Source organism: Setaria viridis, chromosome 9 (genome assembly GCF_005286985.2).
Source record: "Setaria viridis chromosome 9, Setaria_viridis_v4.0, whole genome shotgun sequence".
Taxonomy (NCBI): Eukaryota; Viridiplantae; Streptophyta; class Magnoliopsida; order Poales; family Poaceae; genus Setaria; species Setaria viridis.
This window is the reverse complement of record NC_048271.2, coordinates 11,804,993-11,822,611: the sequence shown is the minus strand read 5'-3', so window position 1 is coordinate 11,822,611 and position 17,619 is coordinate 11,804,993. Positions and strand designations below refer to the sequence as shown.

The window sequence follows — 17,619 nt, the reverse complement described above, 5'->3', positions numbered from 1 at the left end:
CACCCCAAGTCAACGATGCGGTAGTGGCGGCCATGGAGGCGACGGCGGTGGCCCAGGGCAGCAGATTCGGCATCCTCGGGGACCGGCCCCCCCGGGCCGGATCTACATAGAGCGGCTGCCGACGGGGTGTGGGGGGCTCAGCGACTTCAACAAGGAAGGTGGCGCTCCGACGGCTCGACAGGGGCGGCGGGCGTCCTGTGCACACGTGTATCGGTGTGTTGGCTGGCGTCGGAGTGGCGCGGTGGCTGAGGACATCGCGCGCGGGGGCCACGGCCGGCGAGGAGGCAGCCCGGTGGCTTAGGTGGTGCACGCGGTGACCGCGTGGATGCGGTGGCGCTTTTGGCCAGGGGGTCCACGACGCGGGCTGCGATGCCCCAAGGTGAAGTTCGAGCGACGCGCGTGATGGTGTGGCAGCGCGGTGCTACGACGCCCTGAGGAGATGCCCCTACGATGCGAGTGATGGTGAGGCAGTGGCCGCGTGCGAGGAGCGGAGGTCGAGTGGTGGCGCGTTTGGGCGGCGAGCGCAGCGGAGGTGGAGATACGACGGCATGGCGCCGCCCCAGATGGGTTGCCGTGGCTGTGGTCCGGGAGTGCCAAGCCGTGAGTGTGCAACGAGGGGTTGGGATGCTCCGGGTGAAAGCCCTTGCCGGTGTTCTTGCTGATGGAGATGATGGTGGCGCCCTAGGGCGTCGTTTTCCCAGTTGGGTGTGTCATGTTGGAGATACAACCCTGCTGCACGGGGTTCTCTGGGTGAAAACCTTGTCCAAGTCCTGAACGAGCGACGGCGGCGCCATTGGCATCGTGCCCTCCTTGGAGGCGTCTTCTATTGAGACCCAACTCGGTTTGTTGCATTGCTAGTCCATTGGTCATGGGCGGCCACAGTCGGTGGTGGCCATACCGTCGTGTGGCAAGTTGGATGGTGTTGACGAGCCCACGTGGAGGCGATCGCAGTTATGGTGGTGGCTAGGGGTTGTCGCATGGTTGTTGGATTTGGCTGCTTGCAGCGAACTGCGGTGGCTGGCATTGCTTGGCAACAGTCAGTGTGGTGTGGGATTGCGTCAGAGGACGGCGCTTGTGGCAATAGCATCGTGGGATGACTAGGCTTGCAGCGGATTGCGACGGGTTGCTCAACTTGGCTAGGCTATTTGGTGCGGCACATCGTCATGCTGGCACGGCGGTTTAGGCTATGTGCGTGGGTGAAGCAACGTGACGAAGTTGATATGCGGTGGCGGCTTGGCAAATTGATGGAGATCTTGGGGAGCGGGGTAACAATGCTCACCACCCTGATGGCAACAGAAATGGATCTGTGACGTGGAGTACTGTGGTGGGCATGGCGAGCCCCCCCTCCCGCACAGTGTTTCTTCAAGGCGATGAGAGTGAGGTGGAGTACAACGACGGATGTGGCAAGGCCCCCGCATGTTGTGTTATCGTGGTGGTGACTGCGAGACAGCATGCGAGAGGTCCGGATTCGGTGGTATCACTTTGTCAGGTGGAGTGTGGTGTTACAGCGGCACTACGGCAGAGGGTCCCGCATGGCGGTGCCCTTCTCGGTGCAGTGCGGTCTACTTCTATCGGTTCCCTGTAGACGTAGGGTCACGCCTGGAGGTTTCAGCGATTACATGAGCTTGAATGTTGGTGGGTGCCATGGTAAGGCTTCAGTTCTGCTGCAGTTGTTGGGCGGTGTAAAATCCACTTGAGATGAGTTGAGTTTGTCGCGTGTTGATGTCCCAATCCAACCGGTCGATGTGTTGTTAAGTTAAGTTGAGTGCGATGGCGTGGCGCGGCATGTGTTGTTGACCCAATCCAACATGCCGGTATTTGTGTTATTTTTTCATTTGTTGTTTTCGCCCCGTCAGGACTTCATCTTCTTTTTAATATAATCGACAGCTCTCCTGATTTGTCAAAAAATTACATCTAAATATACACTATATAGATATATACAAGTATCTATATCTTATGATTTGGAATGGAGGGAGTACTTATTGGCAGCCAGACTGGGAATAATACGAGGCTCGAAGCTGAAACAACTTTCCATAGTTGCCTTTTCTAGCAGCATCAGCGTCCGACACAACACGCACGCACGCACGCACCGTGACCGAGTGCTCTTAAGGTGATAATATTCTTAAGCAAGCGATAAGAGGCCGTGCACGTGGGTGGATAAGTGTCGTATGTGTGCGTGGAGACACAACAAGACTGCATGCACGGTCGGAGCTTCAGTGGGCAGAATCATTTTTATTTCAACACTATCATATATATACATTATTTACAAAATTATTTCACGAATCAGAGTAATAGGAAAATATTATTCACGAAACATCTTCAGCCGCGTACGAAAATGTGTATTTTTGTATACTAGGCACACACGAAATCATATACGGAGAAGAATTACAGTTTTCATTCATTGAACCAACAAAACTCAACTTTCGGCAGACAAAAGTTGAGTTTTTATCATGTGAATCCAATCTGTCCATTCGGAGCATATTCACGTTAGACCTAGTGGGGCATATGCCCTTACTCATGTTTACCTTTTTAATATATTTTAGGCCTCATTCACTGCAGCCACACGACTAAGTAGGTTCTTATTGAATTTTTGAGCTAGATCTACCCCATTTGAGTGGGAAATCTCGTCCACGGAATTATCGCCCATCCACTATCCAATAGCCAAGAATGCTATTTTGGTCCCAAGTTGGACAAAAACCATCTAGTAGATGGTGCTCTATTTTTATAATTGTTTCATTTCGAGGAATACTAGAACATATGTAATAGTATTATTTCTTTAAAAAATAAGGTTATACAAACCACAAGATTAGTGCAAGATACACCATATCATTTTATAAGGCACATATGTATTTTAAGATTTAAACTCGGAAGCCTTTAGACAAGAATTAGCGTGCTGTGAGTTAGGTTCCATTAGTTTCAAAAGTATTTTTTTTTCTATAACTAATATACTACACGAGGAACTTACGATCATAATTTAGTTTTTAAGACCGCATGCTGTGAGTTTTGTACTTATACCACGTCCAATATTTACAAATGGAGGGAATAGCTTGCCCAAAGCGACTCCTTGTCTCGTACATTTCTGATTCAAAATGCACCACCTGACATTCTACTATTTTGTTCAAAGTCAAATTTACTTTCATCAGAGAAGATAGGGAATATTTCGTTGGCAGCCTGACTGCAACTCCGAGGCTCAAAGCTGGAAGAGCTCCCCGGCAGCGATGATATCTGCCGTAGCTGCCTGTCTAGCAACATCTGAAACGACGCCTCATCTCTAGAGCTCGTCTTGTCCCTAGCTCACGTGCAGGGAACACGATGACGAATTCAACCGTAGCTCTCAACGTTTGAACCTCGTCAGGCTCGCTCACCACTGGGCCACTCATACTCTCGTACTGCAAGCTGACATTGACTCGCTCTCGCTTCCCTCGGCACAGCTGAGTGACTGAGTCATGCTAGCTGATACTGCAGGCCAAAGACAACGCGAGAGCCCGTAAGACAGTTGCATCGTTCATCGTTGTTTTCTTTGTGCTCACGCCTCAGTTTGCCATTCCATCTGGGTCGGTCTTCACGTCCGGGTGTCCTCCAGGCCTGCGAATTCCATCGTGCGTGTTATACCTGCAGGAAGACAATGGTAAGACTCTCTTATCTTCAGTCCATTCCTTGATCAAATCAATGTCAAATTCGTGCCTTTGATTTTAGTTGCATATAGCATTTTCAATCAATTTACTAATTTATGTGCATCTGTAAGGGAATAACTGATGTAAGAATCAGTGATTGAGATGGTTATTGGGAAATAATTTTTTTTCCTTGACAAGTAGATGCTTCATGATCTGATAGAGTAATAACATGAAGGGTGACATCTTAGTTCGTTACCATCCTAAATGTTCTCTCGTGATAATATCCAGTATAGCGATACAACCTATTGGTTGCCTCCAATAAAGCTTATCTTTGGGATTTAAACTTAAGCCTAACAGTTTAGTGCTTGTGCAAAACATCAGAAAACTGTTTTCACGGATAGGTAGTTCATTTGGTCTTTTCATGTTATTGGGATGATATTTTCTTCTTGTAAAGTATGGCCAGCAAGGTAAGGAAAGCTGTCATGCATTTTTCATGAAGATTTGCTTTAACTTTCAAGAAATTATGTTACAAGTTCATGCACTCTACAGCTTTGTTCAATCCACTCCTTAGCAAGTCTATTCTCTTCAGCCTAGTTTTTGTTGTTCAATTGGGCATTTCATACTCTTAAAAAACATGAAATCAAACTGCTTTGACTACTTGGAGAATAGTACTCTATTATATACATGTATCATATATAACTAATGCAATCCAGTGCATGTTTTCAGAATTTCTCTTTCAAGAGAATATTAAGGAAACATAGTATCCACTATTATATTTATAATTCATAAAAGACTCTGTTTGTTATTTAATTTTACATATTAGCATTGTTTACAGGGGAGTTGCAAGGAACCCTATGACTTTTTGCTGTGACCAAGCACTCCACCAATGGAGTTCAACGGCAAATCTAGTTCTAACTTTGAGGATTTCCCAAGCAGCATTTCGAGTACTTCTGGGTGCTATGCCCTGTCTCAGAAATCCGTTGATCCAGCCGATGAGTCTAATGATTTGGAGTTATTTTTGCACCCACCAAGCTTCATGAATTATTATCCTCCTGTTTCAAGTACTTTTAACGATCATGGTCATATTACACTGAACAACTCCTATCCAAGTAAAATATATGGTCCCCAATGCTGTGAGGTCAGTAGCAATGCGGCACTAGATTGGTATGGAACCAGTGTGGCAGGTTCTTCTAAGAGCAGTTGGATCAACTCAGATATAACCCTCAACTACATAAACAAGCTGTTGATGCAGGAGGACAGTGATGGCAGGGTAAAATTACATCACGGAGAGAATGCCCTTAGAGATGTGGAAGAGCCTTTCTATAAACTTCTTGGACAAAATAGTTCAGCTTATCCTCTATTACCGCTACGTAGCTGTGATTATCCGAATAACCTCAATGGCTGCATCGACAAGTCTTGGCAGTCATGCAGTAGCTGCTCTGTTGCTATTGACTCAAGTAATAATCATTCTAACCACAACCTGCAAGCCTTTGAAGCTCCATGGAGTTTGTCTGACATTGTCAAAGAGACAAATCATCTCACTCAAGGTACAAACAACATGGAGCATGGTTTGAACATTGATGGCCTTTCCATTGCTGAAAAGCGTAGCCGAGATAATAAATCACTTCAGGTGAATGTCGCAAACACAAGCATGCATGCATCATTTGAGGTTCAATGTCAAAACTATCCACGCACAGAAGGTTTTTATTTGTTAGAAGGAAGGAGTAGCAAGCAGTTGGCCATTTCATTCAGCAGGCCAACCCGAGATGAGATGTTTGACAGGGTTCTACTCTTCTCTGAGCATAAGCCAACAGATGAAGGTATTGTTTTGCGAGAAATGATGACAAGCAAATCAACCAGAAATTCACAGAATGATCAAGAAAGAACATCAGCTCGGCGGAGGACAAGAGGTAAGAAGCAAGAAAAGAAAGAGGTTGTGGATCTGAGAACCCTTCTTATCCACTGTGCACAAGCAGTATCTGTGAATAATCACACCTTAGCAAGTGCCATACTGAACATCATAAGGAAAAACTGCTCTATAAGTGGGGATGATACCCAGAGGCTAGCATCTTGCCTAGCGGACTGCCTTGAGGCACGGTTAGCTGGAACTGGGTGCCAGCTGTATCAGAAGTTGGTCACTAAATGCAGAAATGCTGTGGGCATTTTAAAGGTATTCCAGTTATGTCCTTTCCAGATGGCACCAAATTATTTCTCAAATAAGACAATCCTTGATGTCTCAAAGGGAAAGTCAAAGGTGCACATCATCGATTTTGGCATTTGCTATGGTTTTCAGTGGCCATCATTGTTTGAGCAACTCGCAAGCAGGGAAAATGGACCTCCTAAGGTTCGGATCACAGGTATTGAGCTACCCCAGCCAGGATTTCGACCAGATCAAATGAATACAAACACGGGACACCTATTAGCTGAGTATGCTAGCATGTTCAGTGTGCCTTTTGAATATCACGGAATAACATCAAAATGGGAAACCATCCGCATAGAAGATTTCCACATTGAGGAAGATGATGTGCTGATAGTCAACTGTCTATTCCGAATGAAGAATCTCGGTGATGAGACAGTATCCATTAACAGTGCCAGGAATAGAGTGCTCAATACCATTAGAATGATGAAGCCAAAAGTTTTTGTTCATGGAGTCGTTAATGGATCATACAGCACCCCCTTCTTTTTAACACGTTTTAAAGAACTCATGTACCACTACTCTGCATTGTTTGATATCCTTGATAAAATTGTCCCACGAGATAATGAGTCAAGAATGATCATAGAGAGGGATATCTATCTGTGTACGATTCTCAATGTCATTGCGTGTGAAGGATCAGATAGGATTGAGAGACCAGAGAGTTTTAAGAAATGGAAGTCACGAAACCTGAAGGCTGGCCTTGAGCAGCTCCCATTAAATCCAGACATTGTGAAAGTGACAAGAGACATAGTGGGACAATATCACAAAGATTATGTTGTCGGCGAAGATGATCAATGGCTACTTCTAGGATGGAAGGGAAGGATACTGAAAGCAATATCCACATGGAAACCTAATGAGTCATACGATGGCGACTAAGGCCTAATAAGCTTGCTAGTGTTGCACAACAAAAACAGAGGTTTGAGAATTATATGTGTCAATGTTCTGAACTTGTGATGTACTCATATATGTTTTCTATTGTGTGCTGGTAATGCATTGCAATTGGTTGAATAGCTCGCCTCAATGGGCTTCCAGAGTACAAAACATGGCATAGGCAATGCTGTCCTGTTAAACATTTGCATTTACTGTGCGAGCATATCATTTCTTACTTACAGAGCCAACTTGTCCGGTGGCCTTCCTGTGATATATTTTATGGAATTTGCATTACACTTCACATTTTGATCTTCTAGCATAAATTATAGTTAAACCTTTGTTCTATATATTGTCCAAGCATGTTCTCTTTCTATGGAAGTAAAAGAAAAAAAAGGAACGAGTGGAGAATGGAATGGGCAAGTTAATGCTGAATTACTGATCCTCATGGTTGAAACTTGAAAGTAATTCTTTCGGAGCAACAGGAGGGTTTACCGCCTACTGATAGTATATTCACCAGTTAAAAAGTTATTAGCAGTATAACAACAGCAAGGCACAGCCATGCCCGCCGAGCCAAGCAAGGAAGAAGCGAAGGAGGCGTGGAAGTACCTGGCGAAGTCCGGAACAACCGCTTCTTCTCCTTAGTTTGGCGTACGGGTCAGGCATTGCATCGAACAGCTACCGGGCATCCACCCCGGCGTTCACGTTAGAATCACCCGGACGCGTCCTCGACCTACCTCCCCAGCAGAGCGAGCCCCCGAGAAGAATCGCGCAGCATCGGCTCTGATCTCGACGGAACCTACCGCGAGGAAGTTTAGGGTCGCCACTCGCCAGGCCAGAGGACCGGAGTGCAGAGGTGACTCCATGTTTAAATTTCTCGCAGGGAGAAGAGAAAACTGCAATTTCGCCATCCTCAAAAGTGAGCTTCGTTCAAATGCCATCCCGCAAATGGATTTCGCCATATTATCATTATGAAACGAAAACGATACCCACACGCTAGAATGCCTTTTCTTGCTTTTGTAATTGGTTTTCTGATTTCTCCCTTCTTTTGCCATGTGAGCTGACTGTTATGCCCCTGGCTGAGAGGATAAGGCTCACCCTACTTCCCGCGCCGCCGCCGTCTTTGCTTGGCCCGCACAGCCATGCCCACCAGCACACCGCACGGCCGCGCAGCAACACGTGCGTGCCGCACGTCGTCGGGTAGGCGAAGGTCACGACAAGGGGGGTTTGCTGCACTTCCGTAAGCCTGATTGTTTGCAAGGACAGTGGGTGGGGTGGCTGGCTGTAGGCCCATCGGTCCAGGACATTTCCAATCCGTATTCCAAAATTTACTCAAAGTTGCATTTCATGAAAAAAAAGCCGAGATTATACAAACAAGTGAGCTGGCAAAAGGGAAGGACTGTACAAGATCAATTTTATGGTTACACACATTATAACATAATGAGGTTTAATTAAAGTATGATGCGGAGACCCCACTGGGTCAAATAGTGTCTTGCATTTTGAGATGGAGGAAGTTTGTTGATGAGGACATCACCTGCTTGGATACAACTATATTAGCAACTTTTGATTTAAAGGTGAAACAATTCTTTGTCATGATTGTATTTGATACATTTGATGAATTGATACTGCACCATGACGTGTGTTTATTGTCATTTTCAGAAATACATACGTGGATCAAAAAGAGTGTTAAACACACATGAAAGGCATGGAGGATCAAAAAAGTTGATTGGGGACCAAGTCTAAATATTCCCAACATCCTACATTAGGCCACCACGTCACTTTTGGCTCAAGGAAAGAAAGAGATCAAATCCAACACGTTTCAGAGTTGGATTCGGACTGTAGAATAGCACCAACTTGTGACGGTTACCACGGTCGCATACGGACTCGGATTGGAGCGTTCAAGTACTTCGTGGAATCCTTATGAAGTCTATTTTTGTATGGATTTGGACTCATGTCCATATCTATTCTGAGGCGTCCGCAATGACCAAATTACTACCGAGAGATTTTTCTGTTCAAGGTGCTACGTTGCTTTATTTTGGCCTAATGGGCTGTGTATCAAGTTGGATCTATCAAGGACACGTCCTAAGGTTGGAGCACGACTCCAACCCCCTTGTGGTCATCCTCCCATGTACTTATACCCCTTAGCCACCACTAGGAACACTCCGATTTTGTTTAGATGTAAGTTTAGCCATTGCTACTTCCTTGTAGACGCGTGTGTCAACTAGACCATCCATTCTACTCGATTCAAAATCCCAACTTTGTGATTTCAGATTGGTTTTTATCTCTATATTTGCAATTGAGTTGCTTTGTTCTTGCTTGTTCCTCGATTGGTTGCGGAATTACCCTAGTGGTTTGGTTGATCGTGCTCCATAAGATCGCGATAACCATTGGAGGTGGTGTGATGAGGACATCCCTTCCAATGATACAACCACGCCTACTATGCAGCAAGGACCAATGACAAGAGCCCGTGCTCGAGAGCTAAATTATCAGGTTAACTCATTCCTCACTGTCCATAAACCCTCATCTCAGAATTGGATGCTACTAAGTCATTGTGATGATTTTATTATTATTAGGAATGATGGAGAGGAGCCTAATGGATCAACCAATCAGTTTGGGCATCAAGATCACACAATAAGAAAGCACAAGATCGGACATCAAGTTTAGACTTCAAGTTCGTACAGCCAGGCAACATCAAATTGACGTGGCAATATTTCTCAACTCCGGATGTTGTTTGAGGCATATGAGTACTCATTGGAAAGCTCTTAAAGTTCACTTTCAGATGGATCCAACCTCATGACGAAATTCCACCGGAGCTGAGCAGAATTGACAAAGAGACGTTCGGCCTTCCAGTCTTGGGCTGAAAACCTTATATCTCGTGCAGCCCACTAGGGGCCCTTTCCAGCTTAGGGTTTACACCCTCCCACGCCTCCTTGCTGTTGCCCATGTATAAATACATCTAGCAGCCACCAGGATGAACTTGGGTTTTGTTTTAGATGCAAGTTAGCTACTGCTACTTCCTAGTGAACGCGTGTGTCGACCAGACCACCCGATTTGCTTGATTCAAGACCCCAACTCGTGATTCAGGTTTCATTTGTTTCAGATCCGTGGGTTTATTTGCTTGTTCATCTTGTTCTTGCTTGTTCTCGATTGCTAGCAGGTTCAAGGGTGTTCTTGGCCCGGCAAGAACAGCCAACGTCGGAATCGGTGTACCTGTTGCTAAGGCGCAGCATCCTGTGATTGTTGTAGTCGGACAGCCAACGTTGATTCCACCCCCAAATCGAAGTTACCCCTCCTCTCACCGAAAGATTGGGAACAGCCCCTGCCATATCATGTGGTAATCAGAGCAAGGTTAATCGGTGAGAGTAACTACCCATTCTTTACTTTACCTACAGTCCAAAAATACCCAAAAAGATAGATGGTCTAGATCTGAAATCCCCAAAACAAAACTAGTTGGAGCCCTTGCTGTTCTACCTAGTTCTTGGCTTGTTGAGTTTGTGGTTGCATCATGGTGTCAAGTGCTGGTTCTTAAGTTCTAATCCATTAGAGTTTTGAGTTCTTGTCACGTTTTTATCACCATTAGATTCGCTGCCACTTTCCCCCCCACCTTTTCACGCTGCTGCATTTGCCCACTATTTTCGCAATCCCCACTTCCAGATCTGCATGAGAAGAAATCAGCTCTATTTCTTGCATCCAATCTCCGATTCAAGTGTTTAGATACATTCTGGAAAGGTTACTTTGTGCTCTTTCAGGAAAAATTAACCTTGCCGCCAAATTCTTTCTGAGCGCCTTGCAAACGCTATGGAGATTTCCGCATATCTGCTGTGTAATCTGTGCATCTAAAAGCAAGGAGGGCTATGTGAAGTAATTGTTTTTGTTCATTGTGCCAAACATAACATTTGAGGCCCCTGAAAAGAAAAAAAAAGAAAGAAAACAAAAAAAGAAAAAAAGAGGAAGAAACAAGAAGGAAAAGAAGAAAGGAAGAAAAAGAGTTCTTGTTGCTGCATTACTCTCTTTGTATGCCTTGTTTGCCGCTGTTGGGTGATTACATTTGTGTCTAGGCTCACGTCTCTAATATGGTTTAGCCTAGGACCAGCACAGTACCATTGTGAACATTTATTCAACTTGCTTTGGCTAACGTGGTTCTAGCTGTTCCTTGATTTTTTTTTCTTGCAGCCACCTATAGCTCCACAAATTATCTACTACGTCACAGGGCTGTGCTTGTGTAACATTTTGTGCTGTTCTTGCCGGCTGCCAACACCAACTTCCTAGCGTGGTAAGAACATGTAAGAACTTGATGGAACAAGATTGAGAGAATGGAGTTTGCTGTCACCTAGTTCCACTAGTTGGTAGGACATTTTTTTTTCCTTGTCTAACCATGGCAGGAAATGAGGATGATGGACAAGTTCATTCACCTCGAACAAGGGGCATCATTCAACACTTTGAACGCCAAGTAAGGGTGCATGTTGAACACCTTGATGAGGATGTTCGAGTTACCAACGAACGCCTTGGCCAATTGGAGGCCACGCAGATCGACACCAACACCAAGCTGACCTCAATGGCGAACACGCTTGGGGCTCTTACACCTCTCTTGTAGGTATTTTGGCACGTTTGGATAGGATGGACCAGGAGGGTCGTGATGGTTCGGGACGGCGCAACAACAACACTGAGGGTAGCATTGCTGGGCAAGATGAGGAAGAATATTCAGCTGACACGGAGCTTGATGGGGAGGTAAATGGCCAACATAACCAGCAGCAGCGCCGCCGTCGACATGGTGGACATGCTCGTCAACCACGACGTGAGGTACGCGACAATGATGATTCTTTAGGGAAGATTAAATTTAGCATGCCCTCTTTTGATGGAAAATATGACCCCAATGCATATCTCACTTGGGAGCTAGCTGTTGATCAAAAATTTGCATGTCATGATTTTCCTGAAAACAAACGTATTAGGGCTGCTACTAGTGAGTTTACTGATTTTGCTTCTATTTGGTGGAGCGAATATGTGCGCAGCCACCCAAACAACACTCCACAAACTTGGGATGCTATGAAAAGAGTTATGCGAGCTAGATTTGTTCCCTCTTATCATGCACGTGATCTTTTGCATAAGCTTCAGCTTTTGAGACAGGGAAACAAATCTGTAGAAGAGTACTATCAAGAGTTGCAAACAGGGATGCTTCGTTGTGGTTTGGTAGAAAATGAGGATGCAGCTATGGCTAGGTTTATGGGTGGGCTGAATCGGGAAATTCAGGATATTTTGGCTTACAAAGAATACAATTCGATCACTCGTTTGTTTCATCTTGCTTGTAAAGCTGAAAGGGAAGTTCAGGGACGGAGAGCTAGCACGAGAACTAACATTTCTGCAGGTCGTGCTACCTCTTGGACGCCATCCAACCCCGCTGCCCAACTGTACCGAGTCGCTGCCCCATCTTCATCAAGCAGCAAACCACGACCTTTGACAACGAACTCCTCACCATGCCCTCCTGAACCCACAAAGGGGGCAGCCGCTGCACCAACCAAGAGTTCATCCTCAATTGCATCCTCAGGGCGAATGAGAGACATTCAATGCCTCCGCTGCAAAGGTTACGGTCATGTGCGCAAGGACTGCCCAAGCGCACGTGTGCTAGTTGTGTGTCCTAATGGTGAGTATTCCTCTGCTAGTGATTTAGATGAAGAAACATATGCTTTGCTTGCAGCTAACAATGTAGGGGAAGATGAGGAGCACAACAAAAATGAGGAGCACATTGGAACGGAACATGCTGAAAACTATGAGAGCCTTGTGGTGCAGCGAGTGTTGAGTGCACAAATGGAGAAGGCTGAACAAAATCAGCGCCACACTTTGTTTCAAACCAAGTGTGTGATCAAGGAACGTTCTTGCCGAGTCATCATTGATGGAGGGAGCTGCAACAACTTGGCAAGTGCTGAAATGGTGGAGAAGCTTGCATTGTGCACCCAGCCACATCCACAACCTTACTACATTCAATGGCTAAACAGCAGCGGTAAGGTGAAGGTAACACGGTTGGTGAGAGTTAATTTTGCTATTGGTTCTTATCATGATTCTATTGACTGCGATGTTGTACCCATGCAAGCATGCTCTATGTTGTTAGGACGACCATGGCAATTTGACATTGATTCTTTGCATCATGGTAAAACAAATCAATACTCTTTTATGCATAATGACAAGAAACTTGTTTTGCATCCAATGTCTCCTGAAGCTATTTTGAAAGATGAACTTGCTAGAGCTAGTAAAGTAATGAATCAGGAGCATGCTAAGAGTGAAAATCAGATTGTAGCACATGAACTTAAAAAGCACACAAAGAAGAACACTAAATCTGCCCACAATAATAAAAATGAGATCAAGCTGAAAGGGTCATGTTTCATTGCAACCAAATCTGATTTGGATGAGATTGATGCTAATACTGTTGTTTGCTATGCTTTGATTTGCAAACAAACTTTGTTTTCACTTCAGGAGATACCTTCTTCTTTGCCTCCTGCAGTTACTAACCTTTTACAGGAGTATGCGGACATTTTTCCAAATGAGGTCCCACCAGGGCTGCCACCAACCCGTGGGATTGAGCACCAGATTGACCTTATTCCCGGAGCCTCATTGCCCAACCGTGCGCCATACAGGACCAACCCCGAGGAAACTAAAGAGATTCAGCGCCAAGTGCAAGAATTGCTCGATAAAGGTTATGTGCGTGAGTCTCTTAGCCCTTGTGCTGTTCCTGTCCTTTTGGTTCCTAAGAAAGATGGATCATGGCGCATGTGTGTAGATTGCCGAGCGATTAATAACATTACAATCAGATATCGTCATCCTATTCCTAGGCTAGATGATATGCTTGATGAATTAAGTGGCTCCATTTTGTTCTCAAAAATTGATTTGCGTAGTGGTTACCACCAGATTCGCATGAAGCTAGGAGATGAATGGAAAACAGCGTTTAAAACTAAATTCGGTCTATACGAGTGGTTAGTTATGCCTTTTGGTCTCACTAATGCACCCAGCACTTTCATGAGACTAATGAATGAAGTTTTACGCGCTTTCATTGGCAGATTTGTTGTGGTATATTTTGATGACATCTTGATATACAGCAGATCACTTGAGGAACATCTTGATCATTTGCGTGATGTTTTTAATGCTCTACGTGATGCACGTTTGTTTGGTAACCTTGAGAAGTGCACCTTTTGCACGGATCGAGTCTCTTTTCTTGGCTATGTTGTGACCCCACAGGGAATTGAAGTTGATCAAGCCAAGGTTGAAGCAATACATAGCTGGCCGGTTCCCACAACGGTCACACAAGTGAGAAGCTTTCTCGGGCTTGCTGGATTTTATCGCCGTTTTGTGAGGGATTTCAGCACCATTGCAGCCCCATTGCATGAACTCACCAAGAAGGGCGTTACATTCACTTGGGCTGCAGCACACAAGAGTGCTTTTGACACATTGAAAGATAAGTTAACCCATGCCCCTTTGCTCCAACTCCCTGATTTCACTAAAACTTTTGAACTTGAATGTGATGCTAGTGGAATTGGTTTGGGAGGTGTTTTGTTACAAGAAGGAAAACCTGTAGCATATTTCAGCGAGAAGTTGAGTGGGCCTAGTTTGAACTATTCTACTTATGATAAAGAATTGCTTGCTCTAGTTCGGACTTTAGAAACATGGCAGCATTATTTATGACCCAAAGAGTTTGTTATACATTCTGATCATGAATCATTGAAGCATATTCGAAGTCAAGCAAAACTGAACCGTAGGCATGCTCGCTGGGTTGAATTCATTGAGTCCTTTCCTTATGTCATCAAACACAAGAAAGGGAAGGAAAATGTAATTGCTGATGCTTTGTCTAGACGTTATACCATGCTTTCACAACTTGATTTCAAAATTTTTGGCTTGGAAACAATAAAAGAGCGATATGCCCATGATGGTGATTTTAAAGATGTGTTGTTGAATTGCAAGGAGGGAAAGACATGGAACAAATTCGTCCTCAATGACGGATTTGTATTTCGAGCTAACAAGCTATGCATTCCAGCTAGCTCCGTGCGTATGTTATTATTGCAGGAGGCGCATGGAGGAGGGCTGATGGGACACTTTGGTGCAAAGAAGACGGAAAGCATCCTTGCTGATCATTTCTTTTGGCCCAAGATGAGGAGGGATGTGGAGAGATTCATTGCTCGCTGCACAACATGCCAAAAAGCTAAGTCACGCCTTAATCCTCACGGATTGTACATGCCTCTAACTGTTCCTAATGCACCATGGGAGGATATTTCTATGGATTTCGTTTTAGGACTGCCTAGAACAAAGAAGGGGAGGGATAGTGTCTTTGTGGTTGTGGATAGATTTTCTAAGATGGCACATTTTATACCATGTCATAAGACCGATGATGCTACTCATGTTGCTGAATTGTTCTTTCGTGAGATTGTTCGTTTGCATGGTGTACCAAACACAATTGTTTCAGATCGTGATGCAAAATTTCTTAGTCATTTTTGGAGAACTTTGTGGGCTAAATTGGGTACTAAGTTGCTTTTTTCCACTACTTGTCATCCCCAAACTGATGGACAAACCGAGGTTGTGAATAGAACTTTATCTACCATGCTTAGGGCAGTTTTGAAAAAGAACATAAAATTGTGGGAAGAATGTTTGCCTCATGTTGAGTTTGCTTACAATCGTTCACAACACTCTACTACTAAAAAGAGCCCTTTTGAGATTGTTTATGGTTTTGTGCCTCGTGCCCCTATTGATTTGCTGCCTTTACCAACTTCTGAGAGATTGAATTTTGATGCTAAACAACGTGCTGAGTTGATGTTAAAAATACATGAGACCACAAAAGAGAACATAGAGAACATGAATGCTAAATATAAACTTGCTGGTAGCTTAGGAAAGAAGCATGTTACTTTCGAACCGGGTGATTTGGTTTGGCTGCACTTGAGAAAGGATCGGTTTCCTGATTTGAGAAAGTCAAAGTTGCTTCCGAGAGCTGCTGGTCCTTTTAAAGTTGTAGCTAAGATCAATGATAATGCCTACAAACTTGAGTTGCCTGCAGATTTTGGGGTCAGCCCCACATTTAACATTGCAGATTTGAAACCATATTTGGGCGAGGAAGATGAACTTGAGTCGAGGACGACTCACATGCAAGAAGGGGAGGATGATGAGGACATCCCTTCCAATGATACAACCACGCCTACTATGCAGCAAGGACCAATGACAAGAGCCCGTGCTCGAGAGCTAAATTATCAGGTTAACTCATTCCTCACTGTCCATAAACCCTCATCTCAGAATTGGATGCTACTAAGTCATTGTGATGATTTTATTATTATTAGGAATGATGGAGAGGAGCCTAATGGATCAACCAATCAGTTTGGGCATCAAGATCACACAATAAGAAAGCACAAGATCGGACATCAAGTTTAGACTTCAAGTTCGTACAGCCAGGCAACATCAAATTGACGTGGCAATATTTCTCAACTCCGGATGTTGTTTGAGGCATATGAGTACTCATTGGAAAGCTCTTAAAGTTCACTTTCAGATGGATCCAACCTCATGACGAAATTCCACCGGAGCTGAGCAGAATTGACAAAGAGACGTTCGGCCTTCCAGTCTTGGGCTGAAAACCTTATATCTCGTGCAGCCCACTAGGGGCCCTTTCCAGCTTAGGGTTTACACCCTCCCACGCCTCCTTGCTGTTGCCCATGTATAAATACATCTAGCAGCCACCAGGATGAACTTGGGTTTTGTTTTAGATGCAAGTTAGCTACTGCTACTTCCTAGTGAACGCGTGTGTCGACCAGACCACCCGATTTGCTTGATTCAAGACCCCAACTCGTGATTCAGGTTTCATTTGTTTCAGATCCGTGGGTTTATTTGCTTGTTCATCTTGTTCTTGCTTGTTCTCGATTGCTAGCAGGTTCAAGGGTGTTCTTGGCCCGGCAAGAACAGCCAACGTCGGAATCGGTGTACCTGTTGCTAAGGCGCAGCATCCTGTGATTGTTGTAGTCGGACAGCCAACGTTGATTCCACCCCCAAATCGAAGTTACCCCTCCTCTCACCGAAAGATTGGGAACAGCCCCTGCCATATCATGGTGTATCGGTTGCTAAGGCAGAATTTGTCAAAATTTTTCTTTTTTTTCTTAGCATCCTTGGATGGTTGTAGTCAGGCCGTAAACGTCATCTCCATCCCCAAATCGAATTATCCCTCTTCTCTCATCGAAAGATCAAGATTCAACCCCACAAGCTCACATCATTCGTTGAGAGTGTAGTACATGAAAGAAGCAACAGCGGGTCGTGTTGCTATAGTTTGCTTGAATCGTAGGACGATCATCCTCTTCTTTTCGACGTAATCAAATGCCGGCTTACATATATACCAAATCCAACATACAAGGACGAACATGACATCTTGTATTTACCATAAGCGCAGGATGGAAGATGACGAGCGTCAAACATGTAAGATTTGACGAAGAGACTAACACAAATTTGCAGAGACAGGCCAACTCCAACTTGCCGCCAGCTTGGTGCTCTCTCTTCTCCGGTCTCTCAGACTCTCAACCTCAGCTATATCCAGTGCATTGCATGGCAGTGAACTGTGTAGGAGTGAAATCTAAGTACTCCCTTCGTTTCAAATTGTAGGTCGTTTTGAATTCATAGATATTAGACATACACTATATCTACGTAATAATATCTATGAACTAAAAAAGCTAAAACGACCTACAATTTGGAAGGGATGATTATTATTACTAGTAAATAATTAGAGAAAATGACAGTGTGTTCCACGTATCGCCGGCAACCTGACTGCAAAATCAGAGGTTCTGGAACAGACCTCAGCAAGCAGCTACATCGAAAAGGACGCCCCTTCTCTAAAGCTTGTTCTGTCCTTAGCTTTCTTCAGGGAAAACGATGACAGATTCAACAGCAGCTATCAACGCTAGAACCTCGTCGGACTCGCCCGTGAGCAACTCATGCTGC

At 44.6% G+C, this 17,619-nt stretch overlaps 1 protein-coding gene, 1 long non-coding RNA gene and 1 pseudogene across 3 annotated transcripts; 2 read left to right on the top strand and 1 right to left on the bottom strand.

Annotated features, from left to right (window-relative positions):
• Positions 1 to 2,961: 2,961 nt before the first annotated feature.
• Positions 2,962 to 7,881, bottom strand: LOC117836482 (uncharacterized). 2 transcript variants are annotated; one of them, XR_004636108.2, is made up of 3 exons: positions 7,669 to 7,881; positions 7,285 to 7,571; positions 2,962 to 3,612 (listed from the first exon to the last, which is right to left on the bottom strand). It is a non-coding gene; the product is annotated as an uncharacterized lncRNA (long non-coding RNA). The 2 variants fall into 2 exon arrangements; XR_004636107.1 differs by lacking the exon at positions 7,669 to 7,881 and having other exon boundaries at positions 7,285 to 7,661.
• On the top strand, positions 4,455 to 6,886 carry LOC117836481 (scarecrow-like protein 9). Its single transcript, XM_034715917.2, has one exon. The coding sequence runs from the start codon at positions 4,501 to 4,503 to the stop codon at positions 6,682 to 6,684; it is 2,184 nt and encodes a 727-aa protein (XP_034571808.1). The 5' UTR covers positions 4,455 to 4,500; the 3' UTR covers positions 6,685 to 6,886.
• Positions 7,882 to 10,561: 2,680 nt separating the features above from the next.
• On the top strand, positions 10,562 to 15,815 carry LOC140221512 (uncharacterized; annotated as a pseudogene).
• Positions 15,816 to 17,619: the final 1,804 nt, after the last annotated feature.